The sequence below is a fragment of the Symphodus melops genome, assembly GCF_947650265.1.
Source record: "Symphodus melops genome assembly, chromosome: 8".
In the NCBI taxonomy this organism is placed as follows: Eukaryota; Metazoa; Chordata; class Actinopteri; order Labriformes; family Labridae; genus Symphodus; species Symphodus melops.
In genome coordinates this window covers 12,888,315-12,901,624 of record NC_136698.1, presented here as the reverse complement: position 1 = coordinate 12,901,624, position 13,310 = coordinate 12,888,315, and the positions used below count along the sequence as shown (strand labels likewise).

The following is a 13,310-nucleotide window of genomic DNA, read 5'->3' as shown; positions in this document are numbered from 1 at the left end:
CACCAAACACTAGTGTAACATACAAATGACTTCAGTGAGAGGTGAACCAGTTAAGGGACCAAATAGGAAATGTAAAGAATGGTCTAAGAAGGGGTTAAACAGGTCATATCTATTTCCAGCAGAGACAGACACAGTGAATTAATAGAGTATGGATTTTTTTTTACAACATGCTGTCATTTTAAGTTGTCAATAACGTCAACACTAATATTAGAAATGCAAACTGTATGTGTGGTTTACTTTAAGATCATTAATACCAGCATGTAACACTTTTGTTCTTGTTAATCCACATTTGCTGCACTCTACATATAAAGCAGTAAATGTTTATTCTGAACATTACAAGCTTCAGTTCTTCATGCATTGACTGCTGTACAGACTAAATAATCTCAGAGGATCTAGAGACAGCTAGTATGGTAGTTGGAACATCGTATGATGTGAGTGTGTGTGTGAAATGGAAAAAAGTGATTGTGAGTAAAATCTTCAAATGGAATCAACTGTGAAAGAATGGATGAATGGTATTGGTTTAGGTACAAATTGATGCAGCATATTGCAGTTTGTTTGAAAGTGGAGGGATGTCATATGGATGTGATGCCGACAGGCTAACTGGAACCGAAGTGAGGTGGAGCTGGACAATGGCATGTGCTTCATCCCTTCTTGAAAAACTGCTACACTTTTGAAAATGTGTGATAATCCGCATGAAAACCCGGTACTGGCCTTCAACCCTGTGAGAAGAATATTTACCTTCAGCAGACCTGGCTGTCATACCTTTAGGGGGCAAGTCCTGCGCTTGGTTGTTCTCGATGTCAATCGTCGGTACATAAGCTGGGCACAGCCCTGCCTTGCACTTGACGCAGCCAAATTCATTCCAAAGCTAGCAAAAGAAATATAAACGTAATTCCTCAAAAGACAATTATTAGGAATAGAATAATATAGATATATAGTATGTATGCCTTCATTGATTGAGAATTTATACCTCGCATTCATATTGTCCAATATCTGCCACTGATGCTCTAATGACCGTCAGACACAGGACCCCACTGCGAGCATCATTGTGGATGGAATAGTTTTGCTGGTCACTCAACTCTCTGCCATCTTTAAACCACCTAAAAAAACCCAGAGATAGATAAGTTTAACACACAACATAAGAAAAACAACAAATAGTAGGGTTTCATTTTCTCTGTGTTGACATACCTGATCCGTGGCAAAGGAGTAGTAAGTGTGGAGCAGATAAACTGTATATCTTCTCCATCTATCAGACAGGCACTCTCCAGCCGAGACACAAATCTAGGTGGAGCTGGGAAAAGAAAAATAGACAAACATTACTCGCCCATATACTTACATGTAGTAACTCAGTGGCAGTTCAAGTAACACCATTAAGTTATGTTTATTTTTATAGATACAGCAGATGTAGTACGAATATAACATATATTGGTATGATGTTCATTTTTCTGTTGTTTTTTTTTTTTTGTGGAAATGTGCATGTCCACAACATCTATCTTCAAACACAAACATGACTCAGAAGTTACACTCAAGTTGTTTAGAAGGACAGTATTTGTTCACTCACCCTGCACCACCACCTTAGCCAGAGTACCAGCCCTGCCCATGGAGCTGGAAGCACAGCAGGCATACTGTCCAGAGTCCTCTGCTGTGAGTCTGTCCAGGATGAGACTGCAGGTTCCTGACCTGTCTGCTGTGATGATGTGACGCGGGTCATCTTCTAAGGGCAGGCCATCTGTGAGGTTGACATTAGATTTTTAACCACTGCAGCCAAACTAATCAATGCATTTAGGACCAATTTGGTCAGGAAATCATCCTTCTGTTATTAAAGGAGAATAAATACAGAGGAAAACTACAAACCTTTTACCCTTAAAAGTTAGTACAGAATATAGTCATTATGAAGCGAGTCATTTCTGACCTTTGAGCCAGCTAATCACTGGTTTTGGTGAACCCGTGACTTCACAGGTCAGTTTGATTGTTTGTCCTATTTTTGTTGTACAGTCAGACAAGAGAGACTCAAATACAGGTGGGCCTGTTGAGAAGACAGCAACAGAAAAACAGAAATCAATCACCAACCATTTGATGACATGTTCACCGAGATACATCAGAACATCAGAAGGCAATGAAATCCTTTTGCTGCCATTCTTAATACTTGTAATTAAATTTCAAATATTTCCATATCCGTATATTGATTGTCCAACATGAAAATGAAAATGAAAAATACATACAATTAGTGAGTAGACTAGAGCGTTGTTGTAACTCCCTCAGATCTTTGAGCCAGGAGAGTTTGATGTGGGAGGAGCGACCCTGCAGGGTGTACTTCCGCAACGAGCCTCTGTGCTCATGCCACAACCCCCAACACTTTTCCTCTCCACCCACAGTCTCCTTAATTTCCACATCATTCAGCTGGTTAGGGTGAAAAAGTGAGAGTAAGAAGACAAAGTTGGAAGTGGAGGGAAGTCATATGGATGTGATGCAGACAGGAAATGTCATTACTTGTGGCCAAATGGGTATTGCAAGGTTTCTTTGATGAATTGTTTTGTTTAGAAAATGTGACGAGAGAAGAACAGCGCTTACCTTCATTTTGTTCTTGAAAGAATATGTGTCACCTTTCAGTTTACACAGCACAATGCATTCCTTGAATAGAAAGACTTGTCTCTGATGCCCTCTAGAGGATGTTTTGCTTTCTGGCGTTTCCTCCCACACCGTTAAGACTCCCTGAAAGAAAGTGAGGACCACACTATATGATCAAAACATGTGACAGGAAATATTTTTATCAATACACCTAGAGGACTGAGAAACCTTTAATTAAAAATTGTTTAAAGAGTTACAAAGTTTGTGTATTATGTTGAAAAAAAAGTTGACTGAATTGATAGTGCAACTTGGTCAGAGAAGCGTTTGGCACACCGCGATAAAAAGGTGATATTTTCGGGGGATCCTATGAAAAATGTTTCATTACATGTTTACAAAAGCATTTTTACTTGTTTTAACAGAAGCAAATAAATTCATTTTAAAGACGTTTGTCATTCCAAAACCTCCTAATAAGCCCTTTAGTCATCTGTAGTTACCTGTCGCACAGGCTCGCCCAGGGTGCTTAGCGGAGCTGGGTAGTTCTCGATGAGGGACACCTGGTGCAGGTTGTCAGACCTCCATGGTAGACAGGACACAGTGGAGAAAGCATCCTCCAAAATACAGCAGCTCTGGCCACTTTTTGCTTTGTTCTTGACCAATTCCTTGTAACAACATTTTGTATTATGAATCGAAGACATTCAGCAGACACAGATTCATGAAGCAACTTTACGAGCAGAAATAGTTTGAATCCTTAGATCGAGTTGAAAGAAATTCCCTTGACACTTGTATTTACTTTTGTCTACATAATCACTGAGCGACAGGCAGTCAGGCACTACCGCACTCGAGTTGAAAGTAATAATTAAGGTTTCACATGAAAGTGGAACTGACCTTCAGTAAAGCCTGGTAGGTTTGGATCCTCTCCACTGGCTGCTGAAGGAAGGTCAGTACATCCATGACTGGACCCTCGGCCTTAGTGGGTTCTATTAACTCCTGAAGTGTGAAGAAAAAAGAACATTCAATATGCTTGAAAAAAGATGCTTTTCAGCACATTGGTTGCCACAATTACTGTAAACTATTTGTGTTTAAATCCAACCACTTGTTGTAAATACTTTAAAATACTGCTGGATGGCCTTGTCTTTGATGCATGCTTCTGCTTGTGCTTGTCCCACCATGTAGTGTAGGTACTTCTCAAAGCCCTCAGTGTGTTTGATCAGATGCATGGCCACGTCATCGTCTGTGACACACGCCCTGAGACCAGGGAGAATACACCTGAGAAGAAGACATTACATTATTATCTATTTGCATTATGTAGTAATACATTCAAAAGGTTTTGGTTATGTTTACTACAATACAATCCATTGGTTTTTCTTATGTGTGGGTTCAGTACTTCTCATGCAGAAACACAATCTCTTTGATATTCCTGAAGATGATCTCTTTCTGATTCAAGATGTTTATGGGGACGTTCCGGCTAGAGTCCAGACAATTTAGCTGGTGAGAAGTAAACGTCTTCATCTCCTTTACAAACTCCTCTTCTCCATCAACAAAGCCTTGGATCAGTTGGCTGAAGTTGAAGGAAAGGAAAAGCAGATTGGTTGTGTTGAAGTAGTATTTGTTTTAAAGTTATAATGATGCTGCAAGGAATATGTGTAAATAAGAAAAAAAATTATGTGAATTACAACTATCAAAAAATAATACATTTGATTTTAAAATCCTCCCCTGGTTATGTAACCAGTCATTGTATGCAGAATGACAGACCTCAGAGCTCTTCTGTACTCTTCTCCTGTAGACCCAATTCCATCCAGATCCTCTTGTGGGGCTCTTAATTGAGGGAACATCTCCTGTTTCAACAAATTGCATGCATGCATCACTTTATTCAGTGAAAGCTTCAATTGAAAGTATTGATGAAGATGATTAAGTATGATTAAGGTTCCAGAATATAACATGTTCACACAGTTTTCACTTCACTGTTATAACCTACCTTTCTTTTCTTCTCCAGGTAGGCAGGACACACCCATCCCTGACGAGCAGGGTTCGTTTTAGTGGGTTTGGTCCTCACCAGCCACCTATTAGGATGAACAGAGTCCAGGACCTCCACAAACTGGCCCCCCTTCAGCACAAAACTGTCCTTGTTTCCACTGTCAGGGCTGCAGTCTGCTCGAGCTACATACATTTCAAATGTCTGAGGTGGAAAAATAATTAGATATTTTAGACAAAATAAAATCTATACAACAACAGCTCACATGATTATTGCACTAAATTTAATCACAATTATTTACTTACCTCTCGTCTATCCTCTTCCCCTTCTGACTCCGACCCAGAGACAGTACTCGTTAAGGGTGTGTGAGCACGGTGGTGTTTGGGAGACGGTGTCCTCATTTTACCTTCATGAGCCCCTACAGAGAAAAGAGGATCATTGATGTGATTTACCTAATAACAACTTTAGGAGAGGAGAAAATAAATCAAGGCTTACCTTTAACTTTCAATAGCTTCATAGGAAGTTGTGGGGGACTTGTCTCTTCGTTATCATTTTTTGGAAGCACTGGATCTACTGCTTTTGTCACTTCCCTGAAACAGATTTCAAAAACACTTTTGGGTATCTTACAAATACAAAACAAAGGACAAATCCATATACAGTAACTAAATCTATCCTCTTTCTGCTCCTGACCTTGGCACCACTGGACCAGTCTCAGCAGGTTCCATCATATCCGGAGCTGTTTCATAATCAGAAGGACTTGACACTGTTGAAAGCAGACAATCACAAAGTTATTTTCTGTGCCTATATGGCCAGGCAAACACATTTTGGCCATCACAGTGAGAGAATGAACTCACTTGAGCTGGCAGCAATGTTTGAGGATGCTCTCCTCTCTTGTAGTCTCATCTGAGCATCCTGCTCCGTCAGGTTGAAGACCTCCCAAAGAGACTCAGTGACACTTTCTACATAGTTTGCATCATCAGGAGCAGTGGTGGGTTTATGTGTTTCATTCTTAGTTTGGGCTTCAGGCTTTTGTGGGGCGAGTTGCAGAGGAGATATAGCTGCGAGGGGTGGGTGTACAAGCTTCTGAGGCTGTACTACTGTTATGTTTCCATTGTAGGAGGTCACACCAAACTTATTCAATACCTCACATGTATAGACCCCACTGTCATTTGCGGTCAGGTTTTTGATGACTAGAGTGCAAATGCCATTCTCTGTAGAGTCAATACGGCATCGATGGTCACTGGTAATTTGTTGGCTGTTTTTCAGCCAGCGCACAGTGCTGGGTTTTCCCTCTACAACACACACTAGAGTAACTGTACCATGGAGATCTGCACTCTGATTCTTAAACACCTCTTTGAAGACAGGTCGCATGTCTTTACGCGTTTTATAGCCCTTAAAGGCAGCCTGGATTTTGACCGCAGCCTCTTGCAGTTGTGGTTCATCCTCAACGCTGATGTCAAACTCTGGTGTTTCTTTGCTCTGAGGTTGTACCCGCTGGGGTTCATTGGCAGGAAGAAGAGAAGACGGTTGTATTAGCTTGTCAGCCAAAAACAAAGGGGTGTTGTCATTGTTGAGGTCAACAGGTAACTCAGCCAAAGCCTCTGAGAAAGTCTCATCCTCAGAAATGTACAGTAGCGGGATTTCTTCTGTCATTGTTGTTGTTTTTTGTTCAGCTGCTCTTCTCACTGGTTCGACTCCCAGCTTTATTTCCTGGTCGACTTCAGGTTCTTTTTTCATTGGTTTAACTGGTTGTTTCATTGGCTGTTTGATGCTTGTATCCCTTTCTGGAGCTTTCACAGTTGCAATTTCCTCAACTATCTCAGCGTCTGATGTTAATGATATCTCAAATCTTTTCTTCTCTTCAACTTCTTTTTTCAAACTCTCTGTAGAAGGTTTCATTAACTTATCATCCAATGTTTTAACCACAACTCTTGTTGTCTGCTGGTTATCTTGATCAGTCTCAGAGTCCCTTGAATACTGTTTATCCATCGCCCCTTTGCCTTTGCTTTTTATCCTCACAGGTGGTTTTGGAGCTAAAATTTCAGCCTCCTTTTCTGTATTTTCTGCTTGATCTACTGATTGTTTATTCACAGCCAGTGGCTTTCTCTCCCTCTCTGCATCTGTCGACGCTTGCTGTTTCACATGCCTTCTTTGCTTGTAGTCTTCTTCAGAATCTTTTATGGCAGGGTTTACTGATGGGACTTCAACATCCTCTTTATCCCCATCAACATTTTGACGTGGGTCCTTTGCCATGGTTACCTTTCCTTTCGATCTGACTGGTGGTTTTAAAGGTTCCTCTTCTTTTTTGTCCACTTGACTCGCCTTTGCTCTCGGCCTCTGTGGTTCCTCCTCAATATACTTTTCTTCAGGTTTCAAAGATGGTTTTTCTTGTCCACTGTTCTTCCAAAATTCTGGCTCTGTAAGGTTCTCTTTCCAGCTAACTTTGCTTGTCTTCTCTGAAGATTGGCCTGGTTGCTTTGACTTCGAGTCGACTTCCTTTTCCTTTCCCAGGCATATTGATTGCAACTTATTTTGTTCACACACACTGTCTCCACGACTAGTGTCTGTATGATGTTCATTTTGTTCAACCATGACTATATTCTCTACATTCCTTTCCAGTTGCTTGACTTCTATTTTAACTTCTCTCTCTGTTTCTAAAGGCCTTTCTGGTTCTTCCACATCTCTGTCAACCCTATCATCTTTCTGCAGGCTTCTTATTGTCTTATCGACTTTCTTGATCACCTCACTCTCTTTCTCCTTATTGCTCTCCTGTTGTGTTACATTCCATGCCACGTCAAAGTCTTTCCCCATAGACTCTGCAGGTTGCATGCCCTTTTGGTCTTGGCTATTCTCCCTCTGAATAGAATGTTTTTGGTCAAACATTGGCTGTACATTTGTGTCTAAAGTGGTAATAGATGCTTTCCTGTTAGTTCTCTTTTTTGGCTCTGGAGGAACGGGTTTGCTCTCTGGGATATTAGGCTTTTCATCCTCAGGAGATGGAGTAGACTTTGAAACAGCGCCTTTTACCAAAGGCTGTACAGTGGGAGACTCTATCTTTGGAGGAATGAGTTGTATTGCTAGAAAATGGAAACAAATATCTGTAAATACATGGCCGATTTTGAATACATTAGGACATAAGTAAACTAATCTATTATTCTATGTATTATTGTAGCTTTACCGATTAGAGAAGCACCCACCTTTCACTGATAAAGTTGCAGAAGTCTCTGTACTTCCTGCTTGACAAGTGTAGCTTCCACTGTCTTCAGGTTTAAGATCCTTGATGTGCAGCTGAAAATGGCAGCCATCTTGCTTCATCTCATATTTCCTGTTTGCTCTTAGCGTTAACTTGTTCTTCTTCCATTGTACCGAAACTCCAGGCTTAGACAGCTCACAGTTCAGATAGGCTGTAGATCCCTCCTCAGCCTCCACACACTGCAATTCCTTTTTGAAAAATGGAGCGAGCTCTGGGTATGTGCAAAAGAGTAGAACACAATATGGCTTGAGACAGTTCTTGATAAAGTCCCAAATAATATAAAGTCAATATACTTCATTTTTACAATCTATTTGGGTTCTAGTCTGTATGTTATTGGTCCAGGTTCTCCACACTGTACACAATCATTGAGTTTCCTTTAGTTCAAATATTTGAATTGTTTAAAAAAGTGCATAGCATTTTTTCATTAATTTAACATTTTAATGCATACAACATAACATTTAATGTACACAAACCTTTTACTGATAAAGTCGCAGTGGTCTCTGCACTTCCTGCCTGACATGAGTAGCTTCCACTGTCTTCAGGTTTAAGCTCCTTAATGTGGAGTTGGAGGAGGCAGCCATCCTGCTGCATCTCATATTTCTTGTTGGCTCTCAAAGGAAGTTTGTTCTTCTTCCATTGTACTGACACTCCAGGCTTAGACACCTCACAGCACAGAGAGGCAGTGCCCCCCTCCTCAACTTCCACACCAGATAAGTCTTCCTTAAAGTATGGTTGGAGCTCTGGGAAAACATAAATAATGAAAAAATGTTCAATGGTAAATAAACGACAGTTAAAAAAAAAAGTCTTATAAGATACCTAAAAGACTTGTTTGCAAACTCACTACATGGGTTGAGACGAAGGTAATAGCAGCACATTAATTAACAAAAAGTCACAACCATCATCTCTTCTTCAAATTTCAATTTGTGGTTAAAAGCCTGCACTGCAATAATCAAAAGGACACACCTTTGACTGATAAAGTGGCAGAAGTCTCTGCACTTCCTGCTTGACAAGTGTAGTTTCCACTGTCCTCAGATTTAAGATCCTTGATGTGCAGCTGAAAATGGCAGCCATCTTGCTTCATCTCATATTTCCTGTTAGCTCTCAGGGGCAGCTTGTTCTTCTTCCATTGTACCGAAACTCCAGGTTTAGACAGCTCACAGTTCAGATTGGCTGTAGATCCCTCCTCAGCCTCCACACACTGTAATTCTTTTTTGAAAAATGGAGCGAGCTCTGGGTATGTGCAAGAGAGTAGAACAAAATATGGCTTGAGACAGTTGTTGATAAAGTCCATAATAATATAAGTCAATATACTTCATTTTTACAGTCTATTTGGGTTCTAGTCTGTATGTTCTCGGGCCAGGTGTCCACACCGTACACAATCACTGAGTTTCCATTAGTTCAAATATTTGAATTGTTTAAAAAAGCGCATATCATTTGTTCATTAATTTCCCATTTTAATGCATACAACATAACATTTAATGTACACAAACCTTTTACTGTCACAGTTGCAGTGGTCTCTGCACTTCCTGCCTGACAAGTATAGCTACCCCTGTCCTCAGGTTTGAGATCACTGATGTGAAGCATGAGGAGGCAGCCATCCTGCTTCATCTCATACTTCCTGTTAGCTCTCAGTGGAAGTTTGTTCTTCTGCCATTGTACTGACACTCCAGGTTTAGACAGCTCACAGTGCAGAGAAGCAGTGCCCCCCTCTTCAGCCTCCACACTAAATAAGTCTTTTTTGAAGAATGGTTGGAGCTCTGGAGAAATAGTTAAGATGGCGAAACACAAACGTAATATTGGAAATTATTGAAAGTTAATCAAAAAGGCACAGAAAATGTATTCGATGAAACCATATGATGGTACCAAGAAGCACACACCTTTCACTGATAAAGTCGCAGTGGTCTCTGCACTTCCTGCTTGACATGAGTAGCTTCCACTGTCTTCAGGTTTAAGCTCCTTGATGTGGAGCTGGAGGAGGCAGCCATCCTGCTGCATCTCATATTTCTTGTTGGCTCTCAAAGGAAGTTTGTTCTTCCTCCATTTTACTGACACTTCAGGCTTAGACACCTCACAGCACAGAGAAGCAGTGCCCCCCTCCTCAACTTCCACACCAGATAAGTCTTCCTTAAAGTATGGTTGGAGCTCTGGGAAAACCGAAAAATAATGAAAAAATGTTCAATGGTAATTATCAGTTAACCAAAATGTCAAAAAAGTCTTATAAGATACCTAAAATACATGTTTGCAAACTCACAACATGGGTTGAGACGAAGGTAATAGCAGCACATTAAATAACAAAAAGTCACAACCATCATCTCTTCTTCAAATTTCAATTTGTGGTTAAAAGCCTGCACTGCAATATTCAAAATTACACACCTTTGACTGATAAAGTGGCAGAAGTCTCTGCACTTCCTGCTTGACAAGTGTAGTTTCCACTGTCCTCAGATATAAGATCCTTGATGTGTAGCTGAAAAAGGCAGCCATCTTGCTTTATCTCATATTTCCTGTTTGCTCTTAGCATTAACTTGTTCTTCTTCCATTGTACTGAAACTCCAGGCTTAGACAGCTCACAGCTCAGATAGGCTGTAGATCCCTCCTCAGCCTCCACACTACATAAGTCTTCCTTGAAGTATGGTGGAAGCTCTGGAAAAAAGGTAGGGATTAAACAAATGTCATTAAATTGGCAATATTTAAACATGAATAAAAATGTCCAAAATGTACTTGGTCATACTAACAATATCCAGATCTGCAGTTCCAGTAAACTTACAACATTATTTTGGACTGTAAAAGTAGCTCAGTACCAACCAGAAGTTAAAGATAATCATTAGTTATTCTAATTTCACTGTGTTTGAATGCATACATTACTTACAATTAATTTTCCATTGACAAACAGACAAACCTTTCACTGTCACAGTTGCAGTGGTCTCTCCATTTCCTGCCTGACATGTATAGCTTCCACCATCCTCAGGTGTGAGATCCTTGATCTGGAGCTGTATGAGGCAGCCATCTTGTATCATGTTATACCTCCAGTTAGCTCTCAATGGCACCTTATTCTTTTTCCATTGTACTGACACTCCGGGCTTCGACAGCTCACAGTGCAGAGAGGCTGTACCTTCTTCCTCGACCTCCACACTTTGTAATTCTTTTTGAAAGAAAGGTGCAAGCTCTGCAAAAAAAAAAAAAAAATCATACATGTTTACACCTTACAAATATGAGAATTTGCATTTTGTATGTCTCGCAACAGTGTCTAGAAATTACAATGTAAAGGGTGGATCTACATAGCAGCAACATACTGGGAAGTTTTATTGTGTGGCTAAAAGAAACATTGAATTCATAGATGACAAATGCACTAACCTTTTACTGTCAAAGTTGCAGAAGTCTCGACATGTCCTGCTTGACAAGTGTAGTCTCCACTGTCCTCAGGTTTAAGATCCTTTATGAGCAGCTGGAGGAGGCAGTCATCCTGCTTTATTTCATACTTCTTGTTAGCTCTTAATGGCACCTTATTCTTCTTCCATGTTACTGTTACCCCAGGCTTAGACAGCGCACAGTACAGAGAGGCTGTAGCTCCCTCCTCGACCTCTAAACTTTGTAATTCTTCTTTAAAGAATAGTTCCAGCTCTGCAAAAAAAAGGTTAAACTAGAAAATTCACATAACTGTTCATGTGAATGGAAACATGTTCCCAACCAATAGAAGCATGTGTGATTTGTAAAACAACAATTTTCAACACATTTACAAGTTAAATTGCAATAAATGTAAGTTTTCTGTAGTTTAAAGCAGGGAGAGCAAACACAGCATTGTTCACTGTTAATTTCACACACCTTTCACTGTCACAGTTGCAGTGGTCTCTGCACTTTCTGCTTGACAAGTGTATTTGCCAGCGTCTTCAGGTTTAAGATCCTTGATGAGCAGCTGGAGGAGGCAGCCATCTTGCTTCATCTCATACTTCCTATTAGCTCTCAGTGGCAACTTGTTCTTCTTCCAGGTTACTGATACACCAGGCTTAGACAGCTCACAGTTCAGAGAGGCAGTGCCTCCTTCATCAGCCTCTACACTTACCAACTCTTTTTTGTAGAATGGAGGGAGCTCTGGACAGAAAAAAAACAAGGATAACTGTATTTTGTATTTATAATAAAATGTGATATGTTCACCACAGCTCAACAGAACAGATTCTTTTTTTTTTTTTTTTTTAAATCTTTTTGGAATAATGTATTGCTTAACTAGCAGACAGACCAGAGAAAAACAGCCAAAGGGTCTTACACTAAATGCACATTTTTGTTTAGAATAAATTACACTCTACTCCTGAAGCACACACCTTTAACTGTAACAGTTGCAGTTGTTTCTTCCTGTCCAGCTTGACATGTGTAGCTGCCACTGTCCTCAAGTGTCAGATCTTTAATGTGAAGTTGGAGGTTGCAGCCATCCTGCCACATCTCATATTTTCTGTTTGCTCTTAGTGTTAACTTGTTCTTCTTCCATTGTACTGACACTCCAGGCTTAGACAGCTCACAGTACAGAGTGGCTGTATCTCCCTCCTCGACCTTCAAACTCTGCATTTCCTCTTTAAAATATGGCGGGAGCTCTGTGAAAAATAACATGTTTCATAATGACAGTCCCTAAATGTTTGACACATACAAGCTAAGGATGAATATGATCTGGACATTATTTGTGATACATGAGTTTCAAAAGGTTTAGTTGATAATTATTTGATGTTTATGTCTGGCAAACTACTTAGAATTAAGTATAACAATGTCCAGACACACAAACCTTTTACTGTCACAGCTGCAGTGGTCTCTGCACTTCCCGCCTGACATGTGTAGCTTCCACTGTCCTCAGATGTGAGGTCCTTGATGTTGAGCTGGATGAGGCACCCATCTTGCTTCATCTCATACTTCCTGCTAGCTCTAAGTGGAAGTTTGTTCTTCTTCCACTGTACTGACACTCCAGGCTTAGACAGCTCACAGTGCAGAGAGGCTGTACCACCCTCATCAAGTCTAACATTATGCAATTCTTCTTTGAAATATGGCGGGAGCTCTGGAAAATATCAAGAAGATTAGAGACTAATGAAGAAATGTGTTTAAAGTCAAAAAAGAAGTAACAATCCAGAAATAAGCAAGTAAGGCTCAAATAAATGGCAGGAGTAAAGTTTTTGTAGCCTTCTTGGGTTAAGGCTTAAAGCCATGCAATTCTTTAAATGCAAACACCTTTTACTGACACGTTCGCAGTCGTCTCTGCACTCCCTGCTTGACATGTGTAGCTTCCACGGTCCTCAGGTGTGAGGTCCTTGATGTGAAGCTGAAAGACGCAGCCATCTTGTTTCATCTCGTACTTCCTGCTAGCCTTCAGAGGCAGTCTGTTCTTCTTCCATTTCACAGATTCAAAAGGACTAGACAGCTCACAGTACAGGGTGGCTGCACTTCCCTCCTCGACTTCCACACTTCTAAGTTCCTTCTTGAAGAATGGAGGGAGCTCTAAGGAAAGGGGTTTGGAAGTACAGTGTTACATCTCTTGACCACAAC

At 40.5% G+C, this 13,310-nt stretch overlaps 1 protein-coding gene across 10 annotated transcripts in view; it reads right to left on the bottom strand.

The window, feature by feature from the left end:
- Positions 1-13,310, bottom strand: part of obscna (obscurin, cytoskeletal calmodulin and titin-interacting RhoGEF a) — a 42,078-nt gene that overhangs the window by 11,516 nt on the left and 17,252 nt on the right. For 8 of the 10 annotated variants that reach the window (XM_079350617.1, XM_079350616.1, XM_079350614.1 and 5 more), the window contains exons 32-60: positions 12,996-13,262; positions 12,559-12,825; positions 12,107-12,373; positions 11,613-11,879; positions 11,145-11,411; positions 10,690-10,956; positions 10,167-10,433; positions 9,671-9,937; positions 9,284-9,550; positions 8,757-9,023; positions 8,267-8,533; positions 7,738-8,004; positions 5,395-7,617; positions 5,231-5,303; positions 5,036-5,130; positions 4,846-4,958; positions 4,544-4,744; positions 4,321-4,403; positions 3,953-4,126; positions 3,675-3,834; positions 3,454-3,555; positions 3,063-3,227; positions 2,572-2,712; positions 2,223-2,400; positions 1,913-2,026; positions 1,562-1,729; positions 1,189-1,291; positions 971-1,100; positions 763-868 (exon numbers count right to left, since the gene is read on the bottom strand). In XM_079350617.1, the coding sequence (XP_079206743.1) occupies positions 763-868; positions 971-1,100; positions 1,189-1,291; positions 1,562-1,729; positions 1,913-2,026; positions 2,223-2,400; positions 2,572-2,712; positions 3,063-3,227; positions 3,454-3,555; positions 3,675-3,834; positions 3,953-4,126; positions 4,321-4,403; positions 4,544-4,744; positions 4,846-4,958; positions 5,036-5,130; positions 5,231-5,303; positions 5,395-7,617; positions 7,738-8,004; positions 8,267-8,533; positions 8,757-9,023; positions 9,284-9,550; positions 9,671-9,937; positions 10,167-10,433; positions 10,690-10,956; positions 11,145-11,411; positions 11,613-11,879; positions 12,107-12,373; positions 12,559-12,825; positions 12,996-13,262 (7,533 nt within the window). The remainder of the gene's footprint in view (positions 1-762; positions 869-970; positions 1,101-1,188; positions 1,292-1,561; positions 1,730-1,912; positions 2,027-2,222; positions 2,401-2,571; positions 2,713-3,062; positions 3,228-3,453; positions 3,556-3,674; positions 3,835-3,952; positions 4,127-4,320; positions 4,404-4,543; positions 4,745-4,845; positions 4,959-5,035; positions 5,131-5,230; positions 5,304-5,394; positions 7,618-7,737; positions 8,005-8,266; positions 8,534-8,756; positions 9,024-9,283; positions 9,551-9,670; positions 9,938-10,166; positions 10,434-10,689; positions 10,957-11,144; positions 11,412-11,612; positions 11,880-12,106; positions 12,374-12,558; positions 12,826-12,995; positions 13,263-13,310) is intronic. The other 2 variants (XM_079350623.1, XM_079350615.1) reach the window with 2 other exon arrangements.